Source organism: Capricornis sumatraensis, chromosome 13 (assembly GCF_032405125.1).
Source record: "Capricornis sumatraensis isolate serow.1 chromosome 13, serow.2, whole genome shotgun sequence".
NCBI lineage: Eukaryota > Metazoa > Chordata > Mammalia > Artiodactyla > Bovidae > Capricornis > Capricornis sumatraensis.
This window is the reverse complement of record NC_091081.1, coordinates 3,394,596-3,414,644: the sequence shown is the minus strand read 5'-3', so window position 1 is coordinate 3,414,644 and position 20,049 is coordinate 3,394,596. Positions and strand designations below refer to the sequence as shown.

General features: G+C 39.4%; 2 protein-coding genes across 7 annotated transcripts in view; one reads left to right on the top strand and one right to left on the bottom strand.

Annotated features, from left to right (window-relative positions):
• Positions 1 to 7,851, top strand: part of IMPG1 (interphotoreceptor matrix proteoglycan 1) — a 155,133-nt gene extending 147,282 nt beyond the window's left edge. Inside the window, exons 17-18 of the mRNA XM_068985494.1 lie at positions 6,299 to 6,371; positions 7,822 to 7,851. Coding sequence (XP_068841595.1) covers positions 6,299 to 6,371; positions 7,822 to 7,851 — 103 coding nt within the window. The remainder of the gene's footprint in view (positions 1 to 6,298; positions 6,372 to 7,821) is intronic.
• A 4,771-nt stretch (positions 7,852 to 12,622) lies between these two features.
• The window catches only part of MYO6 (myosin VI), a 100,145-nt gene continuing 92,718 nt past the window's right edge, over positions 12,623 to 20,049 (bottom strand). For 3 of the 6 annotated variants that reach the window (XM_068985496.1, XM_068985499.1, XM_068985500.1), the window contains 3 exons: positions 17,730 to 17,756; positions 14,938 to 15,156; positions 12,623 to 14,427 (listed from right to left, as the gene is read on the bottom strand). In XM_068985496.1, coding sequence (XP_068841597.1) covers positions 14,228 to 14,427; positions 14,938 to 15,156; positions 17,730 to 17,756 — 446 coding nt within the window. In that variant the 3' untranslated portion in view covers positions 12,623 to 14,227. The remainder of the gene's footprint in view (positions 14,428 to 14,937; positions 15,157 to 17,729; positions 17,757 to 20,049) is intronic. The other 3 variants (XM_068985495.1, XM_068985498.1, XM_068985497.1) reach the window with 1 other exon arrangement.

The window sequence follows — 20,049 nt, the reverse complement described above, 5'->3', positions numbered from 1 at the left end:
CCTCTGGGGGCTGACACGGACCCCAAAATGCAGTCACACAGGAGGAAGGCACCCCTTACGCCAGTTCAATTCAGCAACATGTCTGAGTACCCATGTGCTCGTTGCCATGTTAGATGCTGGGTAATAGCTAGGAAGGGAGGGGGGGAGAAAGGGCCCCATGGACTGTAGCCTGCCAGGCTCCTCTGTCCATGGGATTCTCCAGGCAAGAACACTGCAGAGGATGGCCATTTCCTTCTCCAGGGGATCTTCCCCATCCAGGGATCAAACCCAGGTCTCCCGTATTGCAGACTGATTCTTTACTGTCTAAGCCACCGGGGAAGCCCAACAGATAGGAAGGGAGGGAGAGAGAAGGAGAGTTGGAGCAAAGGACACCAGAAGAATGAAGAGAAACTCAATTTCTTCGGGGGGTGGAGAAGAGAAATCTGCCACATCCCCTCAATTCTACTCTTTCCAACTCCTTGATTAAAGATCCCTTTTCAAATGTGAAGTATTAAGCCCTGAGTATTATATCCTCTGGAGAAGGAAACGGCAACCCACTCCAGTATTCTTGCCTAGAGGATTCCATGGACAGAGGAATCTGGTGGGCTGCTCTCCATGGAGTTGCACAGAGTCAGACACGACTGAAGAGACTTAGCCTGCATGCATGCACTGGAGAAGGAAATGGCAACCCACTCCTGTAGTCTTGCCTGGAGAATCCCAGGGAAAGAGGAGCCTGGTGGGCTGCCATCTATGGGGTCGCACAGAGTCAGACACGACTGAAGCAACTTAGCAGCAACAGCAGCAGCAGCATTATATCCTCAGCATTAAGATAAGCCCCACTGCCCCCATGAGCTGCTTCAGACAGATTCTCACTGAAGAAAAATCAGAGCCCAGTGGTGCTCTGAGCATCTCTCCTGGACCCCTACCACCTGCTCTTTGTCTCATCAGTTATTTCCGTCCCTCACAAGATGCATCATTTGTGTGACTCTGGCAATTTACTTATTCGAGGATCAGATGACACATGAAGTGTAGATAGGTGGGGGCACAGCCACACCAAGCTGCAGACTGGCTGCCTGGGAGCTCCTGAGCCCCTAGCCAAGCCTCACCCACCAGTGGACTAACAACTCCAGGATCCCCAGAGCCCTTAGTCAGAGACCCTGGAACCTGGATTCACCCCCCAGTGGGTAGGCACCAGCCCGAAGATCCCCCTGGGCCACAGGCCCCTCCATCAGCAAGCTGCCTCCAGGTCTGAGACACCTTGGAGCCCTCAGTCAGCTGCCCTACTCATGGGTGGGCCAACACCTCTTTTAGAACATCCTAGACCCCCAGGCCAGCCACATTAGGGACTGGCTCTGCCTACCAGCAGGCTAACACTGGATCCTGGACCCCTGGCTCTGTGACAGCCCACCCTAGAGCCAGGTTCCACCCACCAGTGACCTGGTGCTAAGCTTGTCACCCGTCAGGGCCATGTCGTCAGCCACCTAATGACCTGGTCCCACCCACAAGTGACCAGTAGCCTCCACACAAGTCAGGGTTTGGCAACCAAATAGACCAGGACCAGGCACATCTACCAGACCATCCGCAGCAGTCAGCCGGGCACAACAGAAGAACCGATGCTGCACACGCAAAGGGCGTGTCTAGAGCGTGTAGCTCTGGTGACCAGCGGGGAGTGCACCACCTGGATGCACAGGACATCTCCTACAAAAGGCCACTTCTTCAAGGTTAGGAAATGTAACCAACAAATCAAATACACAGAAATGAAAGCAGCAAATTAAGCAGAAGAATATGCTCCAAAGGTACAAGATAAGACCCTGAAAGAACTAAGTGAAGTGGAGATAAACAATTTACCCAATAAGGAGTTCAAGGTAATGATTGCAAAGACGTTCAAAGAATTTGGAAGAAGAGTGGATGAATAAAGTGAGAAGTTAAAAGCTTTTAACAAAGTGAGAAATATAAACAAGCACCAGAGATGAAGAATACAATAACTGAAATTAAAAAAAAAAATACACTAGAAAGAATAGTAGATTAGATGATACAGAGTGAATTGGAAGACAGAGATGTAGAAATCCCTGAAGCTGAGCCAAAAAAAAAAAAAAAATGATGACAGATTTAGAGACCTCCGAGACAACATCAAGCCTATAAGGGTCCCAGAAGGGGAAGAGAGATGAAGAGGAAGAGGACATATTTGAATACATGAAAGTTGAAAACTTCCTCAACCTGGGAAAGGAAACAGACACTCAGGTCCAGGAAGCACAGAGAGTCACAAACAGGAACAGTCCACAGAGGACCATACTAAGACACGCTGTAATTAAAATGGCAAAAATTGAAGAGAAAAAGAACATTAAAAGCACCAAGGGAAAAGTGACAAGAAGGTAAGGCTGTGAGCTGACTTTTCACCAGAAACGCTGCAGGCCAGAATGGAGGGGCATGACATATTTAAAGTGATAAAAGGGAAAAACATACAACCCAGAGTACCCTACCCAGCAAGGCTTTCGTTCAGATTTTATGGAGAGATCAAAAAAGCCAAAAGAATTCAGCACCACCAAACTAGTTTTACAGGAAATGTTAAAAGGATGTTACCAAGCACAAATTTCCACAACTAGAAATATGAAAATTATGAAAGAAAAAAACTTTTTGTTACAAGCAAATATTCATATATAGTAAAGTTAATAAATCAACCGCATATAAAGCTAATAGGGAGGTTAAAGACAAAAGCAGTAAAATCATCTATATTCACAGTAAGTAGTTTAGAAATATACAAAAGTACGTAAAACATGTAAAACAAAAACGGTAAACATGATCTAGGGGAGTAAAAATGCTGGGCTGTTAAAACGCATATGAATTTAAGAGATCAGCAACTTAAAATAATTATATGTATGATTACTTTATATAAATCATATTTATTTATTATATATTATCTAAATGATATCTCATGGTATGCACAAACCAAAAATCTGTAATAGATACACAAAAAAGGAGAAAATAAATTCAAACATAACACTAAAGATAATAAATCAGAAAGGGAGTAAAAGAAAAAAAAAGAACTACAAAAACAAACCCCCAATCCCTGGAGAAGGAAACGGCAACCTACTCCAGTACTCTTGCCTGGAGAATCCCATAGAGGGAGGAGCCTGGTAGGCTATAGTCCATGGGGTCACAAGGAGTTGGACACGACTGAGTGACTTCACTCACACTTTCACCATCAATAATTACTTTATATAACATGGTGGGATAGGAGGACATGAGCCATGAACAAATCCCCCCATGAACACATCAAAAATATATCTACACATGGAACAGTTCTCCCTGAAAAATAACTGGAAACTGGCAGAAAGATGCCTGTACAACCAAGGCTGTGAGAAAGATCCACATGGCATCAGGTAGGAAATGAAGAAAAGCGATCAGGTCCAGACCTGTGTTCCTGGAAGGGAGCTCCGTGGAAAGGGGAGATGACACCGGTAGACACCCTCCCTGGGTGGTCCACAGTGAGAGCTCCGGATTTGACGCCCCAGTCCTGGGGTCCTACATGGGGGAGACAAGCCGCCTGGCTGGTTGGAAGATGGCTGGGACTAACAGGTGGGCTATGGGAAGCCTGGATTCAAGCACACAGGTAAGGTACAAACTTCCTGTTGCAAAATAAACGTCACGGGTATGAAATGCGGAGTGTGAGGAATATCGTCAGTAACTGTAATAAATGTATAGGGTGACACGCTGCAGCTAGACACACTGTGTTGATCGTTTTGAAATGTACAGAAATCTTGAATCACGGTGTTGTATAACAGGAAATAACATAGTATTGCAGGTCAGTTATACTTCAAAAACAAACAAACTCACAGAAAGATGAGATTTGTGGTTACCAGAGGCAGGATCTGGGCTAGGGGGAATTCGATGAAGGTGGTCAAAAGTTACAAACTTCCAGTTATGAAATAGATAGTACTATGACTGTAATGTACAGTGTGGTAAGTATAATTAGCACTGCTGTGACATTATAAATGAAAAGTTAAGAGAATACTGAGTTCTCATCACAAGGAAAAATATGTATTTTTTCTATTTCTTTAATTTTGTCTTCTACCCAAGATGATGTATGTTCATTAAAATTATCATGGTCATCATTTCATGATGTATGTAAGTCAAAACATCTCTACACCTTAAACTTATACAAAGCTGATGTCAATTATATCTCAGTTAAGCTGGAAGAAAAAGAGATTGGAGGCTTTAAAGTTAGTCCCAAGTTCCAAGTTTAAGCCCTACCCAAACTAGTTGCAACCTTAAGCTAAATTTCCCCACTTTAAGCCTCAATGTCTCATCTTACAATGAGGACAAGAAGAATAAATTCGTGGGTTTGGTAAGCAATACCTTAGATGCTCCTGGGTGTCAGCTGCTCCGTGCTGTGTGACGATTATCAACAAAGGGCAGCCCTGTAAGGAAACATTGATTCCCTACCTGGAACTTACAACTAATCTCAGAGGGAAATCAGCTGAGGACACTGAGTGTTACAGCTTTGAAAGCAGCATGCTCTAAAGAACCGTACACTTGGCTGCATTTTTGTCATTCCACCTGAAAGTGAAGAAAGAGATGAGGAGGGTGTACTGAGGGCAAGGGCCCTGCTGGGAAGAGGAGGCCCGACACACAGCACATGTTTGCACCTGGTTCAGGGCTTCATTCTAGCGCCGAGTCATTGTCATTTGCTGTATTTTCACCTTTTTCTTCCAGTTCCTTTCCTGTGTTCAATATTTATGAACATAGACCATACATTTTTCATTTCCTTTGAGTTTCAATTTTTATACATAGAATCAGTTGTGCTAGCAACATGGCAAACTGCTCCCCAGAATAAACAAAATTTCCATTTTCCAAGGTCTCTTTTTTTGGCCTGATGAGCTTGACTTTTATTAATCACAATTACCATTATAAATGCACTGAACATGCAAATCTGCATCTAACAGAGTAAACTATACATGGTTTTCCTCTTCCGAATTAAACTTTTCCACTGTGTCCTTCAGTAGGGCCTAACATGTTCTCTATGACATTATAACAATGAAAACCATTTCCAAATATAGGGGCCAGATTAAGTACATGATGGTAAAAAGTGACATTTATGAGGAGGTTTTAATAATATGGAAGTAATGTTTCAACTACAGCAAGATCATAAGTTTACTCACATACTATACCTCAAATAGGGTGGGGCAGGGGAAGGCCCTGTTTTTTTTTCCTTTATAAGCTATTCCTAACTCCCTTTTGAACCTTTCTCAACTGGATAATGGAGGTGTGGGGGGAAATATGAGAGGGAGAGCTGAGAGTTTAATATACTCCAATCTAGTTTATAAAACTGCATTTGATTAATAGTTTAAATAATCATTTAAGGTGATTCGGCTCCCTTGGGATATACAGCCCAGCTCACAGGTCCTCCCGACTCCCCTCTCCTCCCAGGTGGTATCTGGATGTATGGCAGAGCGAGGCGGCTCTCCCTGTCTTACAAGATCCTTTGAGAAGTTTCTATTGCCATGGTCCCCTCAGCGGTGACCTCGTAGTCCTGACGCCAGTATCTGCCTGATCCTTGGTTTTCTCAGAGCCTCCAATTTGCCCAGCTAGGGCAAATACGAACCAAAAATACTACCTTAGCTGGAGTCAGGAGGAACCAGGAACTTGATACTCATCCTCTTCAAACCACCCATCTCAGTTTTCCGCTTTCTTCCAATCAAACACAAGGACAGGGACAGGGTCTCCCTCCTTCCCCCTTTCCCTGAAATTATACTGGAGAGAATATTGACAGAAGGGAAAGAGTTTACTGATAAGGAAATATACATCAGAAAACATCTCACAAATACCACACTCGTTTTTTGATTTAAAGAGGAAAAAAAAGCAAGGTGCAAAATGTGTGTACAGTATTATCAGAGATTATATGACATGTATATATGAGAGTCTGGAACTATACACATAGAAATTTTAAATACATTATATTTTTAAATTGCATGAACAAAATGTTATTACAGGGTTGTTTTTCAGCAAATACAAGTCAGAATTTGAGTTCAAAAATAACCCCACTTCTTGCAAGATAAACATCACTCTTTCCCAAGAGCTTTGTGCAAGCCTCTGAGACCATTGCCGATGGAGTAGTAAGCCAACTGGAAGGCAAAACTCAGTGGGGGTGGGGGAATGCAGGAAGCATGTTTCCTCCAACTCCAATGGAAGACACCTGCAAAAAAATATGCTATTTTCACGTGTCATAATCATTTTAAAACATTATATGAGAAAACTGTAGCTGCTCTTAATATTGGTAAGTCCAGGAAGCAGGATATCTTGTTTTTGCTTTCTTTTGTAGATCACTAGACCAATCTAAAAATCAAGTGTATGAACCTGGTGTTAAAAAGTTCCAACGTCAGCAAGATAACAAGGTAAGACTGTATTTTTATGTTGGTTTTAATTGTTGAATTAGAATTCTGAAGGAAATTAAAAATATTTCCGGGCCTGACTCATATTTTAAATAGAGATAAGAAAAAAACACTTTTCCTTTATTTGCCAGGCTTTTTAATTTTATGTTTTAAGAGGGAAAAAGGCAATTCCTGGTACAAAAAGGATAGACAGAGGCTGGCACTAACTGAAATATGTAGACACAACAGTAAGATTTCAGGGGGAAAAAAAGCATATTATATTTCTAACCTTTTCTTATAAAGATACACATGCAGTTTATCAAATGCATTTCAACAGGTTGACTTTTTCATAATCATTATTTATATACCTGGAGTTGAGTAATTATATATATATATATACACACACACATAAAATCTTGTGAAATGTCTTATTTCAAATAATCAGCTAAAACAAAAATATGTAGGAGAAACAAGATTTGTGAACAACGAGCAGCATCAAAAATTCCTAAAAGTTCATCCTCGGATAAAGGTTTCTTCCAGTGTTCTAGATGTCTCTTTCAAGATATTCATCCATTCAATCTTTTTTTCTTTTTACTAAAATTTTATTCTACAAAGGGAAATAACCTATCTAATAACCAAGTTAGCATAAGAGCTTTTAAAATAACTTTTCGAAAAATAGCTTGGACAATTGATAGCCTAAAATAACCTAGTTTCAAAAATTATACCTAATCTTTATGGTAAAAATGAGTGTTATGAGTGTTAATTAGCCAGTGTCCTGCCCAGTCTAGCTGAAGTCTCTCTCTCTCTCTCTCTCTCTCTCTCTCTCTATATATATATATATATATATATATATATATATATATATACACACACAGTGCTAAATGGAAACAAACATAACAAAGCTTGCAACTGAAACTCATCATACAGTCCATATACAGTCAAGAAGGATGCTGAGGCCATCACACCACACACACATATATCCAAGGGTGCACAAAGAATAATGTGTGCCATTTTTATTGCCTAAAACAAAGAACATTGAAAAGACAGGAAAGGGTCAGACTTGGGCCATAAAATGACAACAGGACGCAGGATCTGGTAATAAAATCTCCCGGATGAAGTGTACACCAACTGAATCCAGAAGGACCAGGGAGAATCAGAAACCACATTTCAAATGAAGCAGCAGTCTGGAAAAATAATGCTTGGAAGGGCACATGGTGACTGATTCACAAGCTACTTGCCACTCCTGCTTCAAGATACTGATTCAGTCTGAGAAAGTTTAGGAAGAAATTGAATACATTCTCAATAGGTTGTAAAGTCAGAGATATCTGGGGGGAGGACATCTCCCACCTTTCAAAAAATATATCCTAAATGACAAGCATATTATCTCATCTACCAGCAGAGGTAATATTGGAATGAATCACTGGTTTGACCTTGGATGGCATTTCTTAATCTCTTAAAAATATTTATTTTCCAGGTAACTATGAAAAGAAATTTGAATTACTGACTAGGATATGAAGAATTTAACTATCAAGACTGGGAAGGAAATTAAAAGCTGGAAGTATACATATTATCATTTAATCTATCTCAAGAGAAATGACTTGCTTTCTCAAGGAAAACTGGATTCACTCTCTCAAAATTCTGAAAACCTAGGCAGGCATATCCACTGGTCATCAAAATCCAGGCATGTAGTCAACACTAAGAACCAGAAAACATCACATTTCAAATAGAGAAGACTTATATACTTGAAGACCAATAAATTCTGAAGAAAAAGAAGCTTATTATCAAAACTCAAAACACAATCAGTGAAACATATTAAATATTTTGGTTATTTCTCAGTGTTTCAGTCAAGGTGATAGCAGACCAGGTTTTTGTCCAGCCGCCCTTAAAATACTGCTCACCGACCATCTACAAGTGCAACTTATTATTTGGGGGCAGGGGGGTGGGATTGACCATATACCGGGGAATAAAGCTTTTCACGTGTTAGGATGAACATAAAAGATTACGCATGCAAGGAGGTTCAGAATGAATGCATACGGGACATGAACTGTGGTGAGTACATAGATTCTCCACACTTCAGTGTCCGTAACTCACACACCTCTTCAGTTCTTAGGCATACTAGTCGTATAAGAAATTGCTGCTTACACAGTAGATAATTTTGCTGCCAATAATTCCTAGGTTGTTCCTTTGAAGAACTGGGATAAATATACCATGGAAAAAATCTTACTTTTCTTATAACTGCATAGACATATTTTAAAGGAAGATATTATATTGGGGGGAAAAAGTGAGGTTGTACATTGTGACATAACTAATTCCTCTTTCCCAACATGGATGAACTATATCTTTCTACAATTTGGTAACTTCACTGGGTAATCCTTGACACTAACTGTGGTGTGTGCATAGGTAGACTGGCATCAAGGTATTCCTGTTCAGCCAGTTCGTAAGGTGCATTTAATGAAAAATGAATTCCTCCATATCTCTCTCAAATGTTCAACTATCAATTATACTGGATGCAAAACTTTAATTTCAATAAAATATGATATGTACTATATCTCCATAGATTTATAATGTGTGTTTACTAGGTATCTCCTGGATTTGCTTTATAGATTACGGTCAATGATTTTAAGCATGCAAGCCCTTGGAAAAAAAAAATCACTGATATTTGTCTTCCAAAGGCGTAACTTTCACCCCTATTCTCATCCCAATCCTCCCCAAAGTGAGGAGTGATGATATGGGATGGAGACATTTTGTGTCCTGATAAAGTGCTGCAAAGCCAAGAATGGTGGCAAGACATGCACCTGCTCATTTCCATGGCCTTGGAACTCCCCAGAGGAAAATGTGCTTGTCAGAAGCATGACAGGCCAACCAGAAGCATACAAGAACAATTCCATCAAGACAGGAAATGAAAATCTCACGCCATTTCCTCCCCATAACGTGGCCTCCCCATCTACATCAGTTGTGCTGTAACTACTACAGAGAATGTCGCTTTGGCTAAGGAAAGAGCAGTGGGCAGGACTCCAGCTTCTGTGGGGAAGGGCTCCTGTGGAAGCAAGTGTCCCCCACCCTTTGGATCACCCACTTTTTGGTCTTTTCCAGCCCCTCAGAGAGGAGCTGCTGAGGTAAGCCAGCCCGCCTCCCTGCCGTCAGAAGACCCTTCTGGATCACGGTAGGCTTCACACAAGTCAGCCTTCAGAGACCAGCTGTCTCTCAGGGAGAAGGACTCTTCTTTGGGTCACCAGTTTTTATATCCTGTGTCACCTCACAAAGAGACTGATGAGGGTCTGGAGAAAGGCAGCCAAGATTTGGTTTCTCTTTAATCTAGGCAAAGTGGCTCACATATGATCCTGCATTTTCCTGGAGGGAGAACCCAGAAGTTTGGGGTCAGAGCTCAAGGACCTTCCAATCACCCAGGTTCCTTGCCTGTTTCTTCGCCTCCTGGCACAGAGTTTCTGGTGACTGGAGCAACTTCAAGATCCTAGCTTCTCCAGTTTATTCCACTGGACTGGAGGCAACATGGCAACACATGTAACATTTACAACTTTGCAACACCTTGCAACTCTATGAAAAGCACAAGAAGCAAGAGGAAGTTCTACATAGAAAGCATTTATTATTTGTATTTTCAGGACATCAGTATTTTAGGACAGTGTCAGATACACATCTTTAGGAAATAAGAAAAAGTTAAGTAACAGATATAATTCATTGAATTTTCAAAATGAAAAGAAAACAGCCAAGTAATACACCTGCTTGGATCTGAAGGTGAGAGTCCGGTACAGGTAAAAGTTAGGATTGAAGATTTTCTTTTTGATGTGAACTTTTTCCTGGTTATCTCCTGTTGAAGACTATGACATACATTAGGCTAGTCATGGGGAAGGAAGACTACACTGATTTGACTTGAACTTCACTGTCCTCCAGATCTGGTCCAGGAATGGGTAGGCTTGACCTCTCGAAGGATCTCTATTTCATCCTTCCACAAGGCTTATGCACAGAATGTCCACTGGCCTTCCCCAGCATACCATTTCTATATGCTAAGAATGTACACACCAGGCCTGTCTCGGTCCAGGCTCAACAGGGCCACGCGTTCTGCTCTTGTACTGCATACAGTTCATTCTACAACTTGGGGAGGATCTAGGAGCGCTCGGCCCCTACGCCGCATCAGTGCTTCCCGCCTGGCACGCAGCTCTTCAGGATGCACCCCTGCTCTTTCTCTCCCATCCACTCCTCTCTCTCCTTACTGTTATAGCTGCCCCCGACCCCTGCCCCTGCTCGTCCTTACTGTAATCTTTAGGTATCCTCTGCCCTCCCCTCCCTTGTTAATTTATCTTCTAGGAGAAATGAAAACACTCAGTAATTGTTACTGGTGGTTATGCGACACAGACAAGAGCTGCCACCCCTTCTGAAGATGGGGAGTGACAGGGGAGCAACCCTGTGCAAACCCCCAGGGGTTACTCGAAGAAGTCTGCTTGCTTTGATTGCACGCTCCACGAGTGGAGTGAAGGCATGTCTCTCTCTTTCACGGTCTAGAACTCAATTACTCGAGCTGTCTGGATCTCTGTTAACCTCTTACGTAAAAGCAGTCAAGTCTAGCACTAACACTGTGATAATTCACTGACTGATTCATCCAATACTATTTATTCTACTGATCCGGTACTCTCAAGGTGGTTCAGGTGAAGAAACCAAAGATCTCCCTATTTGGATCCCCTGAGAATCATTGCAATAACCTGTGAATGAAAATAGCTGTTTAAAAATCCAATTAATAAAACTACAAAATCCTCATTATTCTTTGAGCCTGTGAGTTTCTATTCTCTAAGTTTTCACAAATACCACTTGGGTTCCACGTAAGATGCTATTTTCTTTTGTGATCTGACATGATCTTCTGTTTTGCTATCTACAAAAGGGTTCACTATGTTGCTGGAAAGCTGTACAAAAAGTCACTATAGGACGCAGAAAGTAAGTTACAATAGAATGTTTTCTGTGCAGGCCTGTGCTCCTAAGCGCACTCTTTTACTTCTTCCTCATGTTATCCTTTGAGACGGTGCCATCTACTCAGACTCACAACTAAGAAAACTCACTTCTCTCTTACCATGTGAGTATTAGAGAAACTTTTTCTCGGAGCCTACCCATAGCTCACAATATGTATCTGAAATGTGTTAATGACTTAGGAATTCCACTATAGTTGAATGTGAAAACTTTCTGTTTTCTCAGTTTTAATATTTTATGGACATCTACCTTTACAAAGCATATGCGAAGGAAGGAACTGGTACTGAGCAAGACCAGCATTAAGAAAAATTGGCTCTTAATGTAGAGTATGCTGGTTTAAACTTCTAATTTTATATCCCAATTAAAATGACTGATTAAAATTTACATTTACATTTGATTCATCCTGTTTTCGTCTGGCATTTCTGGGTTTGACTGCGAACACTGCAAGCAGCTGCATCCACATTTTTCAGAACGCCACCTCCACTATTTCCCTCAAAGGATGAAGGGTCCTAGGCTTCTCCAGCAAAGCGGCTTCTGCGTGGGTGGAGCTGTTATACGGAGGTGACTGGAAGTCTATCTGAACTAGGGCAGGTCTCCTGGAGTCAGAACTCACTCAGGAGACCACTTAAAATAGATGTGTTCCAGGACAGCTGTGTAACACAATTAGCAATCAAATGACTTCAGGCTTCAGACTGACGATAATTTTATCAGCTATTAAAGTAAAACACCATAAAGATCTGTAACAATGCTTTGCTGTGATATATTTCTTTTTTAAAAAACACTCTTAATTATTATTTCTTAGCTAAACTTTTTTCTGTACCCTTCAGTGATTCAAAGAGCATAAAGGTCAGGCCCATTTCACAAACCCTTTGAGCAACTAAAGCTTTCCAATGCCTAGATAATGATCTGTGGCATCATAAAGAAACTTGATTCGGACAGGATCTGAGCTGTAAAAACAGAAGTAAACTGCTCTCAGAGCACTAGGTTCCGGTCTGTGCTTGAGATAGGCACGGACTGTGATACATTTCCCACAAATTCATCACAACTTTAAGTTCTCTCGTTTCCATAATTTAACCTATGTGACGAAGTGCCTGCATGGATCTTGGACACACACAAAACTGTTTCTGGAAACAGTACTAAAGACACAAGGCATTAAAAATCTATTTGGTTACTAAATTTTCTTCCAGGACTCTACTTGCTACCAGTTAAGAAAAAAAGCTTTTAATTCACTATCCTGTACAAATAAAAACACCAGGTAAAGCCAAGTGATAAGAAGAGGAAGAAGAGGACATTTATTTTCAGTAACCAGACCTTCTGTCACCAAATCACAGGGACCGCATGACCCAGGGGTGGGTGAGTCTATGCAGTAATACAGCTTTCAAAGGATGATCACATCGACATTCTCAACAGGACAGACAGGACCATTTAATTTCTTTAACAGTAGACCATCATTTGCATAGTGTCATAATAAATAAATATCTCTACACTATGACATATTATGAGAGAAGCAATTCCGAAAACAGTGTCTGGCTCGCAAGCTCTAATCTAGTCAGCTGGGAAATACTTTCCTAACTGAGGTGGCTCTCTCTAGGAGAAAAAAAAATTACTGGAAATTCATTTCAAAGGTTTAGAGTCTTTGAACATCAGGGAAAAAAGGTACAGAGAATAATTTTATTTTCTAATTTTATTCTAAAATGCAAACAAGACTCCTTAGGACTATGTCAACATAACTCCTTGATGTATTTCTGTTTCCAAATTCCTAATATGAAAGTTAGAAATATCAGGCTTGAAACTGCTGACATTTGATCAAAACTAAACAGCACACAAACAAAAGCATTTTTTTAAATTATCAGTTACATGAAACAAGCAATTTCTAGGTAGAGGGGTTTTTGAATTACAAAGCTTATAAAAGAGCTCTACAATTACCAGAATCTCAAAGGCCAAAAAAGACAATAGGAATTTTTTTTTAAAAACAGGAGTGTTTTGCAGCAGAACACTAGATTAAAATCACATGAAACAACTTGGACAAGATTCCGATATAAAACTGCAACTGAGATGAAACTGAAATATCTGTATTCAGTCAGTTAAGCCAAACTGCCTCCTAAAACCTATTTCTTTTCCTAAATGAAACAAAAGTTATCTCAAAACTTTCAAGCATTTAAATGATCCAAATTTCCTTTATCTGTTCATGGAGTGTAAGAACATATTCTTATAGCAACACAATGTGATAGAAAAGCAGAGCAAATCTGTGCAGAATACTATGTACCTTCTCTATCAAAGATTGTATCAGACACATCAAGGCTCTCTCCAGAATTCTAGAACTTCAGGTAAATTGCTTTACTCAAACTAAGACGTTGCAAAACAGTGGGGGGGGAATTTCCACCTTTGATGGAAATTTCCATGAATTTCTAAAAAAGTGAGTAAAGGAAGGATACAGCTTTCAAATAAAAAACACCAGCGCCTTGATCATTCTAAGTGCCCTGCTTTTTGTAAGAAAACTGAAGTTAAGTTTTCTTTATTCCAGTTTTATGGTACTGTGGCCTCCTTAAAAAGCAAGAATTCTGCATTTATAAAAAAAAAAAAACAACTTCTTTTCCTAGAGAACAGTTAAAATGGATTTAAGGTAGTCTGTTGGCAAAGAAAGAGAGATGTCAGAGTCTGTCCAAGTGTAACAAGTATCACAATGATGAGAGGTCTAACAGTTACAGCTGGATACAGGAAAACAATTTTTCGGTCCCAAAGTCACTACCATAATTAACCTTGATTTAACAAAAAGCCATGATTAGTAAAATCTGTTCACTTTGTGTGAGTAATCCTAACTTGATCGTGGAAGGGTTCAATCTCTGGGGCACACTCCCTACCTAGTGCCATGGCGAGGCCTTCCAGCTGCAAGGTTAGCACACCTTCTACTTTAACAGATTCTGCAGCATGGCCGTGGCATACGTGGGTCTGGCCTGCCTGCTCTCGATTGCACTCTGGAGATACTGGATGCCTCCACAGCGCTCCCAGATTTCTTCGAACTGTCTTGGCAGAATCTCAGCACCGCGCTTTCGAGTCAGGCCTGTCTCTTCAAGATTCAACTCACACATCTCCATGTCATCCTTCCCTGCACGGACAGAGACATCAGAATTAACCATACCTCCTTTCAGATTTGTTTACTGTAAACTTTATTCCTGAAATGTCTACCAGTTGTCACAGATTTGAGAACTTTTAAAACTTTATTTCCTTCCTCGAAGGTTGAAATTTGCTTCATAAATTCACCAGTAAGAAATGTGTCCTCCCCCAAGTACACCGTTTCAGAATATAGTGAGGGTGCAGGTGGTCCAGCAAGTTACCAGGGTTAAGAGAAACGCCACATTTCCTTAAACCACTACAAGGCAACCTATATAATTAGATACGAAAAGACACAGACAAGTTTCTGTGTGCTCCACGAGGACACAATCCAAACGATTGATTCCACGCTGTAAATAAGTTATCCTCAACTGATGTGATTTAACTGCAAAACTCCATTCCTCAACCCTGAACTTCACTGCATTATTACCTTAGCCCATTTCATTCAGACGGTATGCACTACTTTTCTGCTTTATAAATGTTTGTTCATGGGAATTGTACACACCAGCCACGAGGAGAATGGGGGGCTTGTCAGGATGAAGCTCCATCTGCCGGGCGATCCATGGTCCATCAAAATGGGCATACCACCAGCCTTTCTTCTTATTCTGCGGGTCTTTGTACTGGTCTGCGGGGCGGATGAATGGGATGCGGAAGAAACGCTGCTGTCGGTTCATCTCGATCTCCTGCTGCCTGGCAGGGAGCTGGGCTGCCGGGTTCTGCTGAGCTGTCACAGGGAATAAGGACAGTCACCCAAGGGATAAGGTAAACAGTCTTTAATCCTAGAATGCATTACCAATTTTTTTTTTAAGCCGAGACAGGGGGTCCTAATAGTGAATTTAAAACAAAATGTAAATATGAATTCTCTACAAATGAATACAATTCAAAGCAGGATTTTTTTTTTTTTAGAATATTCTCTGCCCCCACACACACCCCAACCACCAGCACCACACCACCAGCACCACTGGCAGCAGCAATAACAACAGCAGCCCCCAGCAAGTCCCACAAATGCTTGCATCCCTACCTAAAATGAACTCATGCAATGAACTCACACGGCAGGAAAGCAAACTAGTTCTGTTTACTAGATTTATAGTTTTCCTCCAAGGAGTTCATATGAACACTGCAGAATGATTTTTATGGGACGATTTATGATGAAACAAATAGCAATTTTACAAATCTAAGGGATTCTAGGTATTAGACAATTTAACCACAATTTCCTCAAAGAAGTGAAAGACATAAAAGTTTTCTCATTTGCCAACTGATTTGGGGATTTAAAATGGCCAAGATAACACAGATATTTTATGAATAAGATTTAAACAACTTCATGACAACAAAACTGTAACAGTAAGCATGAACTTTCACTCAGATTTACTTACTCTGAAATTAGACTTCTCTTGGAATAAAATCCATTGTAGTAAGTGGAATGTGTATAATACTTGGTTCTCTTTGCCAATAGAAAAGAAAAATCCTTGCTTTTCTGTTAACACTGAGTATTGAGCTCACAGTAACCTCTTTTCCCTTGCTCAATTTTCATTATGGTTGGTTTTTTTTTTCCTGAAAACACACAGTTCTCTGGGGCAATGACTTTACATCTTCAGGAGCATAATTATGGTTAATCTGTTTGATATTCTCTATACTCACAACTTTAAAGGTAGACCAATCATTTACTGCAGCTCAGTTAAGAATCTCACTGAAACTAAGTACGTCAATGAAAACTTATATGTCTAAGTCAAGGACAGTCACATGGCTTTTGTAAGACTTTCCAAGTACTGAAAGGATGAAATTACTCTTATTCTACCTCTTGCACCAACAGCAAAAGCTATAGAGCAGCTGAATTTATTTCTGTGCAAACAAAAGAAAGCAAAAAGCAGTTAGCAAAGTTGTATATGCCTATGAGAAGAGAGTCCCAGCTTTATTAGTGATTTAAAAAAGCTGTACCGCCTTCAGCATATTACCAGAGATGAGCTTATTTATCCTCTCATTCCTATTCCCTCAAAACCACTTACAGTTCAGTGTTTCCACTTCGAGTTTTAAAAACTAGCTACTCTTCAGGATATACACTAACTCAAAACTAAAACAGTTTATTAAAAGGATTAAAAGGAAAAAACCCTCCCTTCCATCTTAAACAGTGAATTAGAAAACAAGGTCCTACTGATCAAAACATACTAGATACCAATGGCCACACATTAGTATAACCTACTTTTTTTCTTTCAAAATAACAATCTCCTGTTGGATAAAATTAAGAAACCCAACAGAAAGCCTTGGATGGCTTTTTTTTTTTTTTACTAATGTGAGAATGCAAACTGTATTTGGGAAGCCTGGAAATGAACAGTCATCTGGAAAAGTACAAAGATACAGATGTGGAGAGCTTAAAACTAATCTTCTAAACAACTATTTCTTTCACATTCAATTGTTCTTCTAAAGTGTATGAAAATGTTTCAAATCTTTAAGTTTGTAAGTTACTAGAAGCAGTAAAAAATAATTATGTGCAACCATTTGGCAAATAAATATGGCATTATATTCAAATCATTACTGTTCAACTGATTCTAGAAGAAATTTACTGTACACTAAGATGACTCAAAGATTTTTACATTATCAAAACACATGTATCATAGGAAGCTATAGAAGTATCAGAATAATCTTCTCTTCCTATTAAGAGGTATTCTATTAAGCTGTGTACATTATCACATGAAAGTCAAATCTCTTTGGACAGAAATCCTTATACTATTACAGCATTTGAAACCAGCACCTAAAGTTAGTCTTTATTCTAAAAGACTAGCTGCTCATTAAGATAGAGTTTTGCTACAATAAGAATTGTATATACTCGGCTTAAAATGCTAGGTTTTTTAAAAAGGAAGCAATTTGGTAAAATAGGGACTTCCCAGGTGGAGCACTGGTAAAGAGTCCACCTGCTAGAGTAGGAGATGCAGGTTCAATCCCTGGGTTGGGAAGATCCCCTGGAGCAGGAAATGGTGAGCTGCTCCAGTATTCTTGCTTGGAAAATTCCATGGACAGAGAAGCCTGGCTATAGTCCATGGGGTCGCAAAGAGTCAAACATGACCGAGCGACTGAGCACTTCGATAAAATAACAGATTAATTAAATTTTTTTCTGCGAATATATTTTGGAGTGATCCAAATGAAAGTACTACCTCAAATTAAGTATCTTGGTACATATAAACCAAAATTAATGTACTATAATTCACCTTAAAATTGTAGCAAAACAATGTTTAGAAGAAGTTAGTACTTTATATTTTTAACCCATCTTCCAGTTAGCTCATGAGTAACCACCCATTGACTTACGTGAATTGTTCAAAAATGGTGCAAAATCTGTGAACAAATATTTTATGTTGAAGAAAAGATAAAAATGCCAAAAATGTTAAATAAGCATTCTTCTAATTCATAATGATTTCCCATCAATGGAGGTGGTGACTAACAGATAAATTCCCTATCCATAGCCAAGTACTCCTATAATAACCTACAAGTAGATGCTGCTTTCCAACTTTTAAAAATCTATTTTGATTATGTTTGGGGGACATCCTGCTTGATAAACATACAAAGAGGACCGAAATTTAATTTTTAAACACAGCAATATCCAAATAAAAATCCAAAACAGCAACTTAATAATCAACATGAGAGTACCATTAAAGTATTACTAGAATTTTTGTAGGGGAGGAAAAAAAGAGAATAACTCATAAATTCATTAAAAATGCTTTTTATATAGAGAAAAAGCACTACCACACTTACATACACTCAGCAGGTTTTAATTTCTTCACACTGTCTTAAATCTTAAGCTGACCACATTTTTAGTTAGGGACGATGATATAAAACTACTCTCCAAAGTCACTGTTTCAAGCAAGTAAATATAAATCTTTACTGGGTAATTTGCTACTGCCCCCCCAAAATTATTTCCAAAAGCCTCTTTCCAGGGTAAATGTGCTGAGGGGCATGCTCCCCTACTACAGCAAAAGGAAAGGGGTTTCTGAGCCTCCCAATTCCTAACTCTTCAGAACTAATCATGATTTGCCAATGTCTTACTCTTTAAGGCAGCAACACCAAGGTTATATTTTTGTTAATCGCTAGGTTGTCATCATTTTGCTTTCTCAAATTAAGGAATTCTAATCCTTCTAAATATTAAACTGCAGAGCCATTGCTTTTACAAGTCAAGAAGCTGCACCATTAGGAAACCTCCTGGAGAACAGAATTTTCTCAAATAAGCTGTTAAGCATCTTGGTGCTCGTCACCTTTCCTTTTAACTGTATTCCTGTGTCAGAATGAATTTTACATGAGAGAAAAATAGAAATGTACTTTTCAGAGCAGAAGTTACATTTTACCCTGAAAATGCACCATGTTCAATTAAAATTCTCTGAAGACTACATATATGTGGAGTATGTCCATATACAAGTCATAGTTTTGTTCACATACCAGATGGGACCCTTGGGAAATTTTCTTAATCTACTCTGTTGTTCTTCCCAGTGGTACATTATGAATGGAAACAGTATGGGAACCAGTAAGATAAGCCACATTTTATTTGCTCCTTTTGGGGCAAAGTTGGCTGAGTAAGGTGCCAAAGTTTGGTTTGATACAATAATACAATAAATACTTACATATTCATTAAAAATGTGGATGTCAAATATGATAACATTTATTTCTTTAAAGAAGTGCAATCATTCAGATGTATAAATTTTAAAATAGAACATAATGAAAGTCAATCAGTTGAAGGTCATGATTAGAACATTACAGCTAAAGATTATTGCTAAAAAGAATACTCCTTTGTCATTTTCACAAAACACAGCAACGGTGGTAGGAACATGGTACAGACAGTGAACAGAGAATGGAATCACTGTGTCATCTTCAATTCCCAGAAACAAAGTTTTAAACCAGAGAAGAGTGTGGTAGTTACAGAAGAGCAATGTTTAGAGGGCTTTCCACCTGCCATCTCTTAGTTGCAAGGCAAGCTTACTGCTCTTTCAAGAGTCTGACACTCTGATTGACGACACCCATAAGCAGTCACTAGCACGTCCCTTCCTCAATCTAATCTTTGCAACAGCTTAGAAACACTTAAATTTTACCATCTAATTGCCTTTCATCAAACACTGTTTTATTTGCTAGGAAGGTAGTAAGGAGACAAAATATAACCATGAGCTCATTTCCTAAGTCAGCTTGGGTCATGCATGGCTAAACTATACTATCAAGAATTGGGGATATACCTCTTTTAAAAAAAAGATATTAATAGCTGTCATCTTGACATTAACCAGAATTAACCTAATAAACTGCTCCTGTAGCAAGTTGAATAAATGAAATTCTAACTATTAAGACTGAAATTACAACTCACAGTTATTCTTACTTAATGTTAAAGCTAGTATGCGCTTTTACTAGGTCATGACTCTTCTGCTATAGTCCCCAATTTCACATATACAGCTTTGCCTTTAGAACAGCAAAGTAGCAAAATTCATTTTTAGGTCTCAGTCAAAAAATCAAATTCTGGTTGCAGGAAAATTCTTCTAAACCAAGGTACTATTTCTCACTCTTATATTTTCACAGTATTATAAAGTGAATCAGACATGACTGAGTGACTTCACTTTCAAATTTCACTTTCATGCACTGGAGAAGGAAATGGCAA